The 18,890-nt window shown below is 49.4% G+C and overlaps 1 protein-coding gene and 1 non-coding gene across 2 annotated transcripts; one reads left to right on the top strand and one right to left on the bottom strand.

The window, feature by feature from the left end:
* Positions 1-14,725: 14,725 nt before the first annotated feature.
* LOC144007644 (uncharacterized) lies at positions 14,726-18,344 on the top strand. The gene is made up of 2 exons (XM_077507455.1): positions 14,726-16,778; positions 17,355-18,344. Exon 1 carries the CDS (start codon positions 14,731-14,733, stop codon positions 15,961-15,963), a length of 1,233 nt encoding a protein of 410 aa, XP_077363581.1. The 5' UTR covers positions 14,726-14,730; the 3' UTR covers positions 15,964-16,778; positions 17,355-18,344.
* trnav-uac (transfer RNA valine (anticodon UAC)) lies at positions 17,808-17,880 on the bottom strand. The gene has a single exon. It is a non-coding gene; the product is annotated as a tRNA-Val (tRNA).
* Positions 18,345-18,890: the final 546 nt, after the last annotated feature.

Raw genomic sequence — 18,890 nt, 5'->3', positions numbered from 1 at the left:
ATATACAAAGATACCTCGGCTGACGAACGCTTAAGCTCACGAACTTTTCGCCTCACAAACATTAAATTCGCGAGCATATAGTCTCTGCTGACGAACTAGTTTTCGGCGGACGAACCAAACCACGCGGTCGAACAGCACCACGGTGGCGGCCACGAGAAGCTGACGCACGCTCACGGCGTTCCAGTTCGTCACCCCCTTTCTTTTAGTGCGGACGCGGTTTGTGTTTGATAGACATTTTGGACCATATTGAGTGTACTTTTGCTATTATGGGACCGAAAAAGACTAGTGTTAAGCCTAATGCTACGTTCTCACCAAAAGCGAGGGGCGGCGAAGGACGGCGAGGGACGGCGGCGCGTTTGCATTGTAGTCAATGGAGTTCGCGCCACTAAAAAAAGCGAAAGTGCTATCACGTACCTCAAAAAAGGAGAAAATCGTGCCACGGCTGTTTAGTCCCAGGAAAGAGGTGAAAGTAGTTGGCGGTGCTCACTTTTTGTTGACTCGCTAAAGTGCTCCACTTCCTTGTTCACCAAGGGACACGCCTCCTCCGCTCCGGTGAGCACGAAAGCGCGAATGAGTGGCAACCGTTCCATAAACACTTTACGCTGTGAAACGCTCGCGAATGAAGAAAGTCTACCATTGCTACCATCCTTAAGAACTACCATCACAAAGGTGAATAAAACGACTTTATTATACAGTACAGTTTATTTCTTTAATTACAATACAATAGCACATTTATTAGCCATAAAATAAGGTATATTTTTGTGTAGTTTTAAGGCTTATTTAGTAGAAAATTATGTTTTATAGGGACCTGGGAATGGATTATTCTCATTTTAATGGTTTCTTATGGGAAATAAATGTTCGGAAGACAAACTTTTCGCCTTACACACACTTTCTGGGAACCAATTATGTTCGTGAGCTGAGGTATCACTGTGTATATATATATATATATATATATATATATATATATATATATATATATATACACACGCACGCACGCACACCCCAACTCGCTTTCCTTACCAAGAGGGGACTGTCAGTCAGCAATGTCTGTGAAGTCAAGTCAGTAGTTGTGTCAATATGAAGCCATAAAATGTCAAATGTCAAACATAGGAAAATTAAATACTTACACTTGAATCGCAACAACAAAGTGTTCCCTCGTTGTCCGCTGGGGTTAGGTTCCAAAAAATACCCGCAATAAATGAAATCCGCAAAGTAGTTAGCTTTATGTTTTACATTTATTATAAATGTTTAAAGACTTTCACACCCCCCACCCACACACACACACCTGTCCCCAGAATACCTCCCCTCCCCCTCTCCTAGTCAGTTTCTCAGCTGAAGGAAAAAAAGGAGAAGGGCAAACATAGATTCAACGTTAATTAAACATTGACCTTTCAAACGTTTTAATTCAACCAAAATACAACGTTGATTCGATGTTATCTTTTAAACGCAAACTTCAATGTTAACATAATGCTGTTGAATCAATGTTGATTGACCAATCAATCTTCAACCGTAACCAAAAATCATCCATTTTAACCCTAATTCAACGTTGATTAAACATCTTTTGCTATCTGGGTATCTTGATGTTAGCCTTTTTATTTGATTATGTATGACTGAAACATCATCTAATTATCACCTTGGCTTGTTTCAATGGATAACCCTGTAAGCCTTAGGATAGTAGTTTTTAGAAAGTATGTGGGTGTCACGCCGCCACCAGAGTGGCGGTTCATGCTCTTATTTTCACAGTCAGGTTCCCGGTTTATTTTGAAAGTACTAACTCTCATCTCACCCCAGGTCACTTACCCTTCCTGCAGCCTCACTGATTACCGGTCCACGCCCATGATCACTACCACCTGTTCCCAATCAACCCGGACATAAAAGCCACCTGAATTCTCTCCTCGTTGCCGAAGTGTCACATATCTCAGTGCATGGAAGCGTCCTCTCAGTCCTCGTACCACAGTCCTTGTTTGATGTCTAGCCTTGCCTTGTCTTGCGCCTTTAGTTTGCCCTGGTTTTCCTCCCTTGTGGAGCGCCTTTTGTTGTCCCTGTTTTTGAGTGCCCTTTTTTGTATCTCCCGTGTGGAGCTCTTTTTGTTCAGCCTTTTTTCCCTCTTTAAGAGGCGTTTTGGTTTTCGTGTTATTAAAGCTGCAGCCTTGTTGGCCAACTTTACATCTGCGTCTGAGTCCTACCTCCTCACGTCGTGTCAGTACACTTCGGCCAGCATGGACTCAGCAGATAAGTTGGAGGCTGCACTGCGGAGGCAGGCCACTCGCTTGTCACACCTGGAGGAGGTCCAGCAAGCCATGGCCACCCGGATAGGTGAACTTGCTGGACAGGTGCAGGGGCTGATGAGCCACCTGCAACACTCCACGCTACCCGCCACGAGACAGGAAACCACCGCTGAACCACCGACCACAACTCCAGCATTGGCCGGAGTAGGTCTGAGACTGGCTCCCCCGGAGCGTTATTCAGGAGTACCAGGACACTGCCAGGCATTCCTGACTGAATGCGATATTCATTTTGAACTTTCACCACAGGCCTTTCCGACAGACCGTTCCCGCGTGGCCTTCATGATCTCGCACCTGACTGGACGAGCCAGGGACTGGGCCACCGCGGAATGGGCACGAAACTCCCCGACCTGCTCAACCGCAGCCGGGTTTTGCATGACTCTCCGCCAAGTTTTCGATCCAGTCAACATGGATCGAGAGAAGACGCGAGAACTCAGCTATCTCAGACAAGGCAGAGAATCGGTCAATGATTATGCCATCCGATTCCGAACTCTAGCAGCCAAGAGTGGCTGGAACGACACAGCTCTCTATGATCACTTTTTAAAGGGACTCACAACCTCAATGCAGGAACTCTTGCTTCCTAGTGACTTACCCGGCGACCTGGACTCGTTGATTTCGCTTGCCATCCGCACTGATCATCGGAGGCGGGAGCTCAAGCAGAGCAGCGGACTCCAAGGGATACCCGGTTCTGGACCCCTCCAGCATCCACTGGCAAGTGAGACTCCACGATATGCATTTCCCCAGTCATCCTCCGCGAGGGAGGTCAGTGGGAATGACGAGGAACCCATGCAGCTTGGTCGGGCCCAGTTAACCACAGAGGAGCGACAGCGTCGCCGCCAAGAAGGCCGCTGCTACTACTGTGGTGAACTTGGTCATCGGGTTGGAACTTGCACCGTGAAGAGAGGTTCACCGGTGAGTTTCCCGTCACCCCGACCTGCTAAGACACAAAGAATCACGCAAGCCCAGATACGCCACCATGCTATGACCATTGACATGCCAGCACTCATCGACTCCGGTTCCGACGAGAGCCTCATGGACTGGGGCCTCGTTAAGCAAGTACGAGCCACCACCGCACCCCTTCCCCGGATCATCCAGGCCAGAGCCCTGAATGGCAAGGAGCTCTTCAGCATCACCCACATCACCGAACCCCTGGAAGTACGAATTGGACAACATATCGAAAATCTCAGTTTCCACGTAATCCAAGCTTCGTCTCCCACTTTGGTTCTGGGATATCCTTGGCTACGTCAACACAACCCCCGAATCGACTGGAACTCCGGGAATGTACTGGAATGGGGAAATGATTGTAAGGATCACGTTTTGGACCAATCAGCGACCAGTGCATTCTCAGCCGCAGTCAACATGGTCACCCTTGAGTCTCTCGCTCCCGAGCCTCGCCGGGCGCCGCCTCAAGCCCCCGAGCCTCGCCGGGCGCAGCTCGAAGACCTTACGCCATGCCAAGTCTCTGCATCATGTCACGCCAAGTCTCTGCATCAAGTCACGCCAGGTCTCTGCATCACGCCGACCAAGCCAAAGCCGACCAAGCCAAAGCCGACCAAGCCAAAGCCGACCAAGCCAAAGCCGACCAAGCCAAAGCCGTCCAAGCCAAAGCCGTCCACGCCAAAGCCGTCCACGCCAAAGCCGTCCACGCCAAAGCCGTCCACGCCAAAGTCTACCACACCACGCCAGATCGGCCAAGCCTGCCACGCCTCGCCAAGCCTGCCACGACTCTCCAAGTCCGCCAAGCCTGCCACGCCAAGTCTGCCACGCCTCGCCAAGTCTGCCAAGCCTGCTACGCCAAGTCTGCCACGCCTGCCAAGCCTGCCACGCCTCGTCAAGTTTGCCAAGCCTGCCACGCCAAGTCTGCCACGTTTGCCACGCCTCGCCAAGTCTGCCAAGTCTACCAAGTCAAACCGGTCCACGAGATCCCCTTGGTACTTTCCAAACCTGATCCTGCGCTAGGAAAAGGTCTTCAGAACGGTCCCGACGGGACTCTCGTCTGGCGTCATGGACGCCCTCCTGAACTGTCTTTTTGTCTGGGACGGATGGGTGGGTCGTGTTCCCACCTCCGTGCCCCCTTCCACCCGCCCTTGTTTTTGGACTCCTTGCTGAAAGGCCGTCAAGGGCCGGCCATTGAGGGGGGGGTACTGTCACGCCGCCACCAGAGTGGCGGTTCATGCTCTTATTTTCACAGTCAGGTTCCCGGTTTATTTTGAAAGTACTAACTCTCATCTCACCCCAGGTCACTTACCCTTCCTGCAGCCTCACTGATTACCGGTCCACGCCCATGATCACTACCACCTGTTCCCAATCAACCCGGACATAAAAGCCACCTGAATTCTCTCCTCGTTGCCGAAGTGTCACATATCTCAGTGCATGGAAGCGTCCTCTCAGTCCTCGTACCACAGTCCTTGTTTGATGTCTAGCCTTGCCTTGTCTTGCGCCTTTAGTTTGCCCTGGTTTTCCTCCCTTGTGGAGCGCCTTTTGTTGTCCCTGTTTTTGAGTGCCCTTTTTTGTATCTCCCGTGTGGAGCTCTTTTTGTTCAGCCTTTTTTCCCTCTTTAAGAGGCGTTTTGGTTTTCGTGTTATTAAAGCTGCAGCCTTGTTGGCCAACTTTACATCTGCGTCTGAGTCCTACCTCCTCACGTCGTGTCAGTGGGTTTGAAATGTGTTTTTATTATGTTCGGGACATGGTGCGTACGTGAAGAAGGGTGATGGAGTTTTGTTTTTGTTTTGTTTTTTAGGGGGGTGCAGGCGGCAGTAACGATTCCAAGATATATTTATAGGTTATCCTATCAGGATACTTTTTTTGTTTGTTTGTTTTGTTACCGGTAGTGCCTTGTTTTGTGAATTAAGAAAAAACGTTATTCTCTACAAAAATGTAACTAAACTAAAGCGAAACCTTTGTGGTTTTTGCTGATAAGGTGAATGAAGAAGAGGTAAAGGAGGAGGGGTGAGGAGGACAATGTCACATTTAGGCTTATATCTAGCGAAGATGTAGTACGTTTAACACTCTAAATAGTTTTATCGCTGTACGACGTATTCAAACTAAGAGATCCTAAGTCATTGTGAGTTTTTTTTCTTTTAAATATTTATAATTACCCCTTGTTAAATTAGCCTATAAGACATTATTGAATATGATAGTCTGTAAGATTAGCTATGCTAAATCATCCCTGGGGCTAAAACACAAAACTACAAGATTTAATCAGAGCGTAGCAATCTACCGCAAGGATCTTTTTAATCTTAAAGCTGCTCTTTGCAACAATCTACCTAAACATATCGTGAACAAATGTGTATTTTGTCTGACTATGGGAGATTTAACTTTTGATTGAACGATTAATTTTTTTTCCCTACGAACCCCGTTTTCTTTCCGAAGGTACGCGTAGATAAACAATTTTTTACACGCATATTTACACATCGGGACAATTTAGACTCTTTAATTTACCTACTACGCGTGTTTGTTTTAGGAATTTGGGAGGAGAAAATTCACACAGGGAGAACTCGAAAAGTCTACCCAGCAAGGCCGGAGGCAGGACTCGATCTCACACCCTCTGTCATGGTTCGGATCTCAGTCCTGTTGTGTTTGTTGTTGCAGTGCCAGTGATGAGGGGGGCGTTCCCCAGCGCCGCACCTGCAACTCGTGAGTAATCATGACTTTAAAAGGACTCCAAGGAGCAGCCAGAAGCTGTCAGATTACTACTTGCTCACCGTCGTGTCCAAGTATTCTCTGTGTCATCATTTGATAATATTCTCATCTGCTATAGTCCTTGTTTTGGTTCTGGTTCTTACGTGTGAGTAGCCACGTCGCTTTTTGTTTTATTTATATGTCTCCTCCCACATTCCAAAGATATGCATGGCAGGTTAATTGGACGTTCCGAATTGTCCCCAGGTGTGCTTGTGAGTGTGGATGGTTGTTCATCTCTGTGTGCCCTGCGATTGGCTGGCAACCAGTCCAGGGTGTCCCCCGCCTACTGCCCAGAGTCAGCTGAGATAGGCGCCAGCACCCCCCGCGACCCTTGTGAGGAATAAGCGGTCAAGAAAATGGATGGTGTTCATTAATTTTTAAGTTATTTGGTTTACTTTGTATCATTTTAAGGAGTCTGATGTATTTTATGTTAATATATGGATACTTATTTACACATCTACTTCTTATTCATTTACGATCAATTTTATTTGTATATTTATCTACTTTTGATATTAAGTTTATGATGGCGCTTTGAGAGAGCTCAGGCTGTTTGAAGGCGCTGCATAAATAAACTTGAGTTGAGTTAAATTAGGCACTGTTTTTTTTTTTATAAAGTCAAATTATTACCTTTATGAAACTTTTTAGTTCTCCTTACGGTTACTGTGAAATGTTTTAAAATACTCGGTCCACCCAAAACAAAACGTGTTTACACATTTTCTTTTTAACTTAACTATACTCCAACGCTAATTGCTACAAAACTGAAACAGATACAGATGTACCGCAATATTCTCAGGGTCTTACAAAATCCAATACAATGAATCGGTGAAAATGGATGGGAGCGAATATGTTGAGGGCTGTATGTAGCTTTAATAAGGAATTTTGTGATCAACACCCGCATCAAAGAGTAAAATTGTTTGTCTCACACTCGCGCTTTTACTAGCTGTGCAAAACAAATGAGCAAATATTTGCAAGTATGGGATCTGCATCTTTGTAAAACAGTGTACTTTTAGCTAAGTAAAGACTCTGTTTTATGACGTACACTAACTAGTATTGAATGTTTACTTAGAATATGGATTTTTTTTAACGCTAACCTAATTATTATACGGACGAGTATCTATACTTTATGTTTTTTTACGGAGTATTAAATGTCTGCTTGTGTTTTTATTTAATGCGTACGTCTACTGTTAAAATTTGTAATCAACATTTACCTACTCGATTCCTGTATTGACTAATTATTTGTGAGGCTAATGTTTTACTATTTAAAGTTATTCCGAGAGTTTACTTTAGCGATGTCTTTACACACTTTAAACGTCGGCTTAGAATATAGACCCCTTGTGTTTTACTGGCGAATATTATCGTCAAATGTTTTATCCCGGATTAAAACAGGGGGGACTTGTTCAAAGATGTTTTATTTTACGGTAAATGTTTTATAATAGTCGCATACTGTTTTTTAATGTGCGAAGGAATCAAGGAGACTCTCTGACTTTCATTTAAAACAAATCTGTTGTTTTTGCGCCACAAACCTTTTTTTTTTTTGGTCTGTTTCATATGTGCTACCTTTGTGAAGGTTTGTGACTTTGTGCAATAAAGATTCGTTTGTCATGGCCATTAATAGACTCGGTTTTCCCTTATTAAGTTGCTATTCGGCCTTTTGTCCTTTCAGACTACCGTAGCCTGGCGGGGGAGAAATGTTCCGCTGAGGGGGGCGGAGTGTTCTGTTGCCGGGGGGAGGAGTGTTCCGTTCTGTGGTATGCACTCAGATACAATTGGTCCCGGTAGCAAACACAGAGTCCTTTCGCGCGCGAGGCAAATGTGATAACCGCTACACCATGGAAACAGACGCTGGCATTGTCTTTGTTGACAGGGTTAGCAAACAGCATAGCTTGCTGGCATTCCTGATTTTAGACAGTTTCGCCTCGACGTCTGTTCAGATAACAAAAGCAGAGTCCTTTCCTCGTTAAGATAGTCCATAGTATCCCCACCTGTCACGTGGAAGACCGGGGTTCGATTCCCAGACGGGGAGGTGGATCCTTGTGCAATTCACTTTTTGGCTACTCAGTTTTCATTGCAAATACAAAGAAAATTGCCCTGTTTCCACCCGGTTTCGATTCAGGGACCTTCCGCGCGTGAGGCTAATGTGATAACCACTACACCATAGAAACAGACGTTGGCATTGTCTTTGTTGGCAGGTTTGGCAAACAGCATAGCTTGCTGGCATTCCTGATTTTAGAGACAGTTTCCCCTCTATGCCTGTCCAGGTAGCAAAAACCCAGTCCTTTCCTTGTTAGTGTAGTGGATAGTATCTCTGCCTGTCACGCGGAAGACCGGGTTTCGATTACCTGACGGGGAGGTGGATGCTTCTGAAATTCACTTTTGGGATACTCAGTTTTCATTGCAAATACAAATAAAATTGCCGTGTTTCCATCCGGTTTCGAGCCAGGGACGTTTTGCGCGTGAGGCTAACGTGATAACCACTACACCAGGGAAACAGTACTGGCCTGTTTCCTGTTGACAGGTTTGGCAAACGGCATAGCTGCCTTGGGTTGCTCAATTTTAGTGACAGTTTCCCCTCTACGCCTGTCCAGGTAGCAAAACCAGAGTCCTTTCCTACTTAGTATAGTGGATAGTATTTCTGCCTGTCCTGCGGAAAACCGGGGTTCAATTCCCCGATGGGGAAATGTATGCTTGTGCAATTAACTTTTTGGAGACTCCGTTTTCATTGCAAATACAAAGAAAATTGCCCTGTTTCCACCCGGTTTCAATCTAGGGACCTTCCGCACGTAAGGCGAATGTGATAACCACTAGACCATGGAAACAGACGCTGGTAGTGTCTTTGTTGGCAGGGTTGGCAAACAGCATAGCTTGCGTGCGTGCCCGTAAGAGACAGTTTCCCCTCTACGCCTGCCCAGGTAGGAAAAACAGAGTCCTTTCCTCATTAGTATAGTCGATAGTATCTCCGCCTGTCACGCGGAAGACCGGGGTTCGATTCCCTGATGGGGAGTTGTATGCTTGTGCAATTCACTTTTTGGATACTCAGTTTTCATTGCAAATGCAAAGAAAATTGCCGTGTTTCCACCCAGGGACCTTTTGCGCGTGAGGCTAACGTGATAACCACTACACCAGGGAAACAGTCACTGGCCTTTATCCTGTTGACAGGTTTGGTAAACGGCATAGCTGCCTGGCTTGCTCAATTTTAGTGACAGTTTCCCCTCTACGCCTGTCCAGGTTGCCAAAGCAGAGTCCTTTCCTCGTTAGTATAGTGGATAGTATCTCCGCCGGTCACGCGGAAGACCGGGTGTTAGAAAGGTTCTAGACGTAAATAGTTATTATTGTTGTGCTTGTCTATTTCTATGCTAAGAGTAGAGTGACGTCATATTTACCCATATTGACGCGCGCATTGCATCCTGGGTCACGTCCGCTACCTGCAGTTGCAGCAGTTAGTGTTCAGTTGGATGTCGCCATGACAGAAGTGATTCAGAGCTGTGATGATCGTGTGCGTCTTTGACCACCAGTGAGTACACTGAACAGGGTTTAGTTACTGTATTTGTGCTTATCTGCCGCGCCGTTTTGGCCGTTGTGTGCCTTAAGCTTCGAACGCGGATTTGATTGACAGCTCGTTGAGCAGCTCGTTAAAAGTCCGCTCCGTAGCAACGTGCCTTAAACACTGTTTACCTGCATAAACGTGCTCTCGCCTGTATGTTAGACACTGGTAGAGAAGTGCACGAAAGTATTGGTTGCTTACTTGTACGTTTGTCACTTTGGCACGTCATGTTTGCCGTCAGTCGGGGCATTGCGCTCGCGGTGGGCGCCGCCATTACGTGACGTCCACGGCCGTAGTTGGCCAGAATCACTGTTTAGTAATGTTACTTAGTTAGGTACATCGTACTTTAAGTAATCAGTTCATGTTTAGTATGTTGTGCACCTTCCTAGTGTGTCTATAGTCATTCATGTGCAAGTTAAGCTAGTGTCTGTTTATGTGGTAAATTAATAATGTTGCAGCCTAACTATTATTATTTAGACAACCACTGTGTGCTAATAAGTAATGCGGTAAACTCATACACTGTATCATTTCTGTCTATTACAGAACCACACACACACACCCCCATTCACATCCTCTCACTCCAGCTCTACAGATACATTCACACTTTGTTCGCAACCACATAGATAATACCATGCACACACAGAGCCACAGAAGGACTCCAAGCATCCCTAGTTAGCCTGGCACCTGTACCCTAGTGGCCCCTGCCTGTATCCCTGTACGCCTGTACCTACCACTGTGCACCTATTGTAAACTGCCTGCTTATGACATTTCGAGCCCTGGAATAAAGCTGCAAGTCCACATCTTCGCTTCATCATTCCTTGTGTTCTGACCGACACCCCGAGGGCGAAAAGAGAAATACCCAAATTGAATCAGACCTATACAGTCCAAATTCTTGCCTCCACAACATTGTGGTCCTTTGAGCCGGATTTCTCCTTTTACCTTTGGACATGGAGCCTGAAGACTGTGGAACAAGACCAAAGCGTCAGACACGCCCCCCCGCCCATCTAGAAGACTACCATGTCAACTATATTGGGCACAGAAAACGAGACAGGCACGGGTACGAAGAGGAGTGGCCATCCCATAAACCGGCAGCGGCCAAGATGACCCCGCCTTACTTCACCCCCTCTCCCTACACCGGTCACCACCGGTGGAATGCTGACCTCCAGGAGGCGGATCTGTACTACCCAGAGTGGCAAAGATACAGTCCGGAACCCCAGCTAGCCCACCGACGGTATCCGGAGAGAGAGCCCAGGTAGGAAGTCCGAGAACCATCCTCACCCCATCCCGTGTCGCCGGATCTTAGCTTAAGAGACGAGCTAAGGGACATACGAAGAGAGAAGGGCGTGTTACAGCAGTCTCAGCGCGACATGCATGCTGACGTAGCTGCACTTCAGGAAGTTCAATCTGAAATGAAGAGATTGGCCAGCAAAGTCGTTAGCCTTCAGCAAGCTATGCCAGATTCCGTCAGCCGCCACGACCCCCATCCGGTCCACAGTCAAGAAGAAGAGGACTGGCCGGATCCCCCGCCGTGGCCCGACACAGCAGACTGTGACGACCAGCTAGCTCCAACGATGACGGACCGATTGGAGGAGCTGATTTCACAATTACAGCAGATGAAGAGCCAGGCATGTAGCCACCACAAAGTGTCGCCAGCGAAAGCCAGCAGTCAACCGTCGCACCTCCAGTCCAGGCAGCGAAGCAGCGAGTCCCATCCTCCCTATACGCCTTCTTCCTCGACCGTGCCACAGCAACACAAGCGGGGTCCGAGCTACCAGCTTCCACAACACTTCCAGCCAACAGCACAGACGCCATCTTGGAGGCCGAAGTGTCCAGCTGCTACGTCGACACCGTCCCAGTTCCAGTTCCCACCCACGGGAGCTACACCTTATGCTACTGCTCATGTACCCCAGCAGCCACTGAACTACCACCAGCCTGCATACGCCCAGCATCTACGTCCTAGATTCCCTTCCTATGCAGCAACCAGTCCTCCTCAACAGTCAGGGCACCTCCCAGTCTCCACACAACAAGCCCCTCGGATGCCGAGACAAAGCTGGCAGACTCCAGCTTCACAGCGCCATGATTCAGCAGTCATGACTGAGCAGACCTACAGGGGGCCACGCCCAACAATACCAGACTTCAGCCGCCGCGATCCCTGTGAGTTCACTCGCTTGAAGATAGCGCTGGAGAACCTCTTACCAGTGGAAGGGACCAAACTCTTCAAGTACCAAATCCTAGTGGATCATTTGAAGTTCGAAGAGGCAAAGTTGATCGCAGACTCCTACCTCAACTCACCTACCCCTTACACTGACACCATGTACGCTCTCAACGAGAAATTTGGTCAGCCCCACCAAATAGCCCTCAAGAAAATAGCCAGTGTTCTTGACTCACCTGACGTTCGTCGTGGTGACAATGCAGCCTTCGAGCGATTCGCCCTCCATGTTGGTCGGTCTTCTCAAGACATTGGGAACAGATGGTGACGTCGAACTCCACTGTGGGTCTCATGTGGCGAGACTTCTTTGCAAACTCCCTCCAGAGCAGCGAGCAGATTTTCGTCGATGCACCTTCCAGCAAGCAGGCACTGTTCCCACTCTGCTCGATCTGGCCCAGTGGCTCCAATACGAATCGTGGTGTCGAGACTTCGATGGGCCAACAGCACCCAGAATGGTGAAAGAGAAGCAAGCATACAAGTCCGATAGTCGCCAGGGACATCAAACTGTTACCGTTCTCCACGGCGCAGAGAGCCCTGAGAACCCCAGTCCACCTACGAGAGACGTGAAGAGGAAAAAGGGGAGAGCCAAGCCCTACTGCCCTTTCTGCGAAAACGAGGAGCACTTTCTCAGCCAATGTGCCAAAGTCACAAAGTTGAGCAAAGCCGAGCTCACAGACTGGATTAAAAGCAACAAGAGGTGCTGGCGCTGTGCAAGGCCCCACCTAGCAGCTCAGTGTGACCTGAAGAAGTCTTGCAGCCTGTGCCAAGGTAGACATCTACAGGTCCTTCATGAAGTTAACGACAGACAACAGAGACCTTCGACTAGCGAAGACAGTTGCCAAATGAGCCCCACTACTGAGGTCCTGTACGTCGATCGCCCACCTGAGAGTAACAGGGTCTTACTGAAGGTCGTCCAAGTTCTTCTTCGTCACGGCAACCGTACAATAACCACCTATGCCATCCTTGACGACGGGTCTGAAAGGACGATGCTACTCTCAGCAGCTGCCCTAGAGCTCTGTCTACGAGGTAGACGGGAAGACCTCCCCCTGCGGACAATCCGACAGGACGTTCAGACCCTCCGTGGCTCTACAGTGTCTTTCCATATCTCTCCCGCTGCTGACCCAAAGGTCAGCTTCCAAGTGTCCAAGGCATTCACCGCAGCTCGCCTTGGTCTGGCTGACCAGTCATACCCAGTGGACCGACTCCAGCAGAGGTACCCGCATCTGGTTGAGTTACCAATCAAGCCCTTTCAGAACGTCAGACCGCTGGTGCTTATTGGGTCCGACCACCCGCACCTGATTACCGCCATCGAGCCAATCAGACTGGGGACTCCAGGTGGACCCGCAGCCATTCATACCAGATTAGGTTGGGCCCTCCAGGGCCCGGCGAAGTTCGTTCAGAACTCCTTACGTCCACAGCAGTGTCTGGTGACATCCGTTTCCCCAGTCGACTCAGAGCTTTTCAGAAACGTAGAAAGACTCTGGCAACTCGACACTCTTCCCAACAGAAGCGAGAAGGTCGTAACCAGGTCAAAACAAGATCAAGCAGCCGTGGCACTGCTCGAAGATAAGACCACCCGAGTAGACGTAGCCGGGGTCCTTCGCTATGCCACGCCCCTTCTGCGCAAAGGGGACATGCCTATCCTCAACGCCCCAAGGGAAGCTGTCCTTCCAAGTCTGCGGAGCACAGAACGAAGGCTGGCTAAGGACCCAGAGCGGGCCAAAGCCTACAGCACAGAGATCCAGAAGCTGGTGGATGCAGGCTCTGTCTCCAAGCTAGGCCCAGAAGAGGTCAAACAGGCGGGAGAAGAATGGTACATCCCTCCTCACATGGTAAGCCACCGTGGAAAGAACAGAATCGTCTTCAATTGCTCTTATCGGTACAGAGGCCAGAGCCTGAACGATTCACTGTTGCCGGGACCCACTCTCGGAGCGTCACTTCTTGGAGTGCTGCTACGCTTTCGGGAACATGCCGTTGCCCTTAGTGCAGACATTAAGGGAGTGTTCCACCAAGTCCGCCTCCTCCCTGCAGATCGTCCCCTCCTTCGGTTCGTCTGGCGTGACTTGACCAAAGATGACCCTCCTGATGTGTACGAGTGGCAGGTCCTACCGTTTGGCACCACTTGTAGCCCGTGCTGCGCCACGTTCGCCCTGCAACGTCATGTAGCCAAACATAGCCAGCCAGGAGATGATATGAGGTTCTCCATCGAGAAATGTTTTTACGTGGACAACCTACTGCAGAGCCTCCCTACGCCTGAGGAAGCCAGACGTCTGGTCGACAGACTTCGGGAGCTCCTAGCTGCTGGCGGATTCGATCTACGCCAGTGAGCAAGCAACGAGCCGAGCATTGTCGAACATCTACCCCAAGAGGCCAGATCCGACACCTTCGAGCTCTGGCTCACCCAAGATAGAGTTGACGCCCCTGAATCCACACTAGGACTCAGCTGGCACTGTCAAACCGACACTATAAGCTTCAAGCACCGACCCATCGAGTATGGCACCCCGACGATGCGGAACATCTATCGGGTCCTAGCCAGTCAGTACGACCCCTTAGGATTCCTCCTCCCATACACGACTCGAGCCAAGACTCTTGTTCGACGCCTTTGGGAGAAACACAGAGACTGGGACGATCCCCTCATGCCCCAGGACATCCTGCGAGAGTGGAACACCTGGGAGGACGAGCTACAGTTTCTGTCTCAAGCAACCCTACCGAGAGCTTACCTACCTGGTGAAGTAGACGAGTCAAGCGTCACCCACGAAGTCCATATATTCTCGGATGCTTCTGAGCAAGCCTACGGCTCAGTTGCATACCTGAGAACAAGCGACAAGCAAGGTCAAGTCCAACTGTCCTTCCTTCTTGCCCGCTCAAGAGTCGCACCCAAGCGTCTCCTCTCTATGCCGAGATTGGAGCTGTGTGGAGCCGTCACTGGAGCACAGCTGGCTAAGCTCGTTGGCAAAGAGCTTACGCTGAACATTGCCCAGACCGTTCTGTGGACCGACTCCACCACGGTTTTGATGTGGCTGCAGTCGGAGTCCTGCCGCTTCAAGATCTTTGTAGGCACCAGAGTGGCGGAGATACAGGAACTCACTAGCCCTGAGTCCTGGCGTTACATAGACTCAGCTCGGAATCCTGCCGATGATATAACAAGAGGCAAGAGACTGCAGGACCTTGTAAAGCCCAACAGGTGGAGCCAAGGCCCTCCGTTCCTCCTCCAACCGCCCGAAGATTGGCCAATCAGGCCAAGTGTCAATCAGGACCACGATACCTCAGAGCTGAGGAAGTCTGCTTTCTGTGGTGTCACTACAGTTGCGGTCAGCAGAGCAGATGCAAACCCCTACGACACCTGGAAGGACTTGGTACAAGCTACCGTGCAGGAGCGGCACGGGGCGGCAGATCAGAGTAGCAGCCCTACTGCTGAAGATTACCGCGAGGCAGAGATCCTCATCCTCAAGCGATCCCAGCAGGAGAGCTTCCCCGATGAGCTGAGGCTCCTGAAAGCCGGCAAGCCAGTCCCATCCCGCAGCAGACTGCTTACCTTGGCTCCCGAGTTGGACAAAGAAGAAGAGCTCATTCGTGTCGGAGGTAGGCTCCGTCATGCTGAAGATTTCGAGCAGACGGCAGTGCATCCTATCGTGTTGGATCCAGGCCATCCCTCCACCAGACTCCTCATCCAAGACTTCGACCGTCGTCTGCATCATCCAGGGCCAGAGAGAGTGTTCACGGAAATACGGCGCTCATACTGGATTCTGCGTGGTCGTGAAGCAGTACGCCGTTACCAGCACACCTGCTCAGAATGCCGACGCTGGAAGGCAAACCCTGCTGTCCCCAAGATGGCAGACCTTCCACCCGCTCGCCTGCGCCTCCGTAAGCCAGCCTTCTTTTCCACCGGGATGGACTGCTTTGGGCCCTTCCAAGTCAAGGTAGGAAGGCGCATGGAGAAGAGGTGGGGTATCATATTCAAGTGTCTCACCACCAGAGGCGTCCATCTTGATCTCCTGAACAAGATTGACGCCGACTCGTTCCTCATGGCGCTCAGACGGTTCATCGCTCGCCGAGGAACACCAGCCGAGCTGTATTCGGACCAGGGAACCAACTACCGAGGAGGAGAAGGGAGCTGCGTGAGGCATTTGCTGCCCTTTCCCCGGACCTACAACTACAGCTCGCCAAGCAGAAGATCAGCTTCCACTTCAACCCCCCTGCAACGCCGCACTTTGGAAGAGTGTGGGAAAGGGAAATACGTTCCGTGAAGGCTGCCTTGTACACCACAGTGGGAGCCCAGCCAGTCCCAGAGGAGGTACTAAGGACCGTGCTCCTTGAAGTGGAAGGGATCCTCAATTCAAAGCCACTAGGATACGTCTCGTCCAGCATCAACGATCCAGACCCTGTGACACCCAATGTCCTGCTGATGGGGCGGCCAGACGGATCCTTACCCCAGATCGTGTATCCAGAGACCGACCTGCTCAGCCGTCGTCACTGGCGAAACTCTCAAGTGCTGGCGAACCACTTCTGGTCCAGCTTCCTGCGGAATTATCTGCCAAGCCTCCAGACACGCCAGAAGTGGCATTCAACGAAAGCTGATATCGGCAGTGGCACCATCGTGATGCTGGTGGACCCCCAGCTTCCACGAGCTATGTGGCCTGTGGGTCACATCACCAAGGTCCATCCCAGCGCTGATGGACACGTCCGCTCTGCAGATGTGCAGATCGGCGATCGTACTTACACCAGACCAGTGGCCAGGTTGGTTGCTCTGCCAGCTGTTCCTATGGGTGAGGAGGACGTCGCTACGCCGAAGACCAGTTCGGCCACCTTTCTTTTGAGCGAATGTACTTCATACATTCGGGGGCGGCTGTTAGAAAGGTTCTAGACGTAAATAGTTATTATTGTTGTGCTTGTCTATTTCTATGCTAAGAGTAGAGTGACGTCATATTTACCCATATTGACGCGCGCATTGCATCCTGGGTCACGTCCGCTACCTGCAGTTGCAGCAGTTAGTGTTCAGTTGGATGTCGCCATGACAGAAGTGATTCAGAGCTGTGATGATCGTGTGCGTCTTTGACCACCAGTGAGTACACTGAACAGGGTTTAGTTACTGTATTTGTGCTTATATGCCGCGCCGTTTTGGCCGCTGTGTGCCTTAAGCTTCGAACGCGGATTTGATTGCCAGCTCGTTGAGCAGCTCGTTAAAAGTCCGCTCCGTAGTGCCAACGTGCCTTAAACACTGTTTACCTGCATAAACGTGCTCTCGCCTGTATGTTAGACACTGGTAGAGAAGTGCACGAAAGTATTGGTTGCTTACTTGTACGTTTGTCACTTTGGCACGTCATGTTTGCCGTCAGTCGGGGCATTGCGCTCGCGGTGGGCGCCGCCATTACGTGACGTCCACGGCCGTAGTTGGCCAGAATCACTGTTTAGTAATGTTACTTAGTTAGGTACATCGTACTTTAAGTAATCAGTTCATGTTTAGTATGTTGTGCACCTTCCTAGTGTGTCTATAGTCATTCATGTGCAAGTTAAGCTAGTGTCTGTTTATGTGGTAAATTAATAATGTTGCAGCCTAACTATTATTATTTAGACAACCACTGTGTGCTAATAAGTAATGCAGTAAACTCATACACTGTATCATTTCTGTCTATTACAGAACCACACACACACACCCCCATTCACATCCTCTCACTCCAGCTCTACAGATACATTCACACTTTGTTCGCAACCACAGATAATACCATGCACACACAGAGCCACAGAAGGACTCCAAGCATCCCAAGTTAGCCTGGCACCTGTACCCTAGTGGCCCCTGCCTGTATCCCTGTACGCCTGTACCTACCACTGTGCACCTATTGTAAACTGCCTGCTTATGACGTTTCGAGCCCTGGAATAAAGCTGCAAGTCCACATCTTCGCTTCATCATTCCTTGTGTTCTGACCGACACCCCGAGGGCGAAAAGAGAAATACCCAAATTGAATCAGACCTATACAGTCCAAATTCTTGCCTCCACAACACCGGGTTTCGATTCCCTGATGGGAAGGTGGATGCTTGTGCAATTCACTTTTTGGATACTCAGTTTTCATTGCAAATACAAAGAAAATTGCGCTGTTTCCACCCGGTTTCGATCCAGGGACCTTCCGCGCGTAAGGCGAATGTGATCACCACTACACCATGGAAACAGTCATTGGCGTTTGTCCTTTTGGCAGGGTTGGCAAACAGCATAGCATTCCTGATTTTAGAGAGAGTTTCCCCTCTACGCCTGTCCAGGTAGCAAAAACCGAGTCCTTTCCTCGTTAGTATAGTGTATAGTATCTCCGCCTGTCACACGGAAGACCGGGGATAGATTCCCTGACGGGAGGTGGATGCTTGTGCAATTCACCTTTTGGATACTCAGTTTTCATTGCAAATACAAAGAAAATTGACCTGTTTCCAGTTGGTTTCGACCCAGGGACCTCTTGCGCGTTAGGATAACGTGATAACCACTACACCAGGGAAACAGTCGCTAGCCTTTATCCTGTTGACAGGTTTGGCAAACGGCATAGCTGCCTGGCTTGCTCAATTTTAGTGACAGTTTCCCCTCTACGCCTGTCCAAGTGGCAAAAAGAGTCCTTTCTTCGTTAGTACAGTGGATAGTATCTCTGCCTGGCACGCGGAAGACCGTGGTTTGATTCACCGACGGTGAGGTGGGTGCTTGTGCAATTCACTTTTTGGATACTCAGTTTTCATTGCAAATACAAAGAAAATTGCCCTGTTTCCACCTGGTTTCGAGCCCGGGACCTTCCGCGTATGAGGCGAATGTGATAGCCTCTACACCATGTAAACAGACGCTGGGATTGTCTTTTTTGTCAGGGTTAGCAAACAGCATAGCTTGCTGGCATTCCTGATTTTAGAGACAGTTTCGCTTATACGCCTATTCAGATAGCAAAAGCAGAGTACTTTCCTCGTTAGTATAGTCGATAGTATCTCCGCCTGTCACGTGAAAGACCGGGGTTCGATTCCCCGACGGTGAGGTGGATGCTTGTGCAATTTACTTTTTGGCTACTCAGTTTTCTTTGCAAATACAAAGAAAATTGCCCTATTTCCACCTGTTTTCGAACCAGAGACCTTTCGTGCGTGAGGCGAATGTGATAACCACTTCACCAGGGAAACAGTCAGTGGCATTTATCCTGTTGGCAGGGTTGGCAAACAG

The sequence above is a fragment of the Festucalex cinctus genome, chromosome 19 (assembly GCF_051991245.1).
Source record: "Festucalex cinctus isolate MCC-2025b chromosome 19, RoL_Fcin_1.0, whole genome shotgun sequence".
NCBI lineage: Eukaryota > Metazoa > Chordata > Actinopteri > Syngnathiformes > Syngnathidae > Festucalex > Festucalex cinctus.
This window is presented reverse-complemented; position numbering and strand designations above follow the sequence as displayed.

Excerpts from the sequence above, each read along its gene's own strand:
- LOC144007644 (XM_077507455.1), top strand. The coding sequence starts at position 14,731 with ATGTGGCTGCAGTCGGAGTCCTGCCGCTTCAAGATCTTTGTAGGCACC.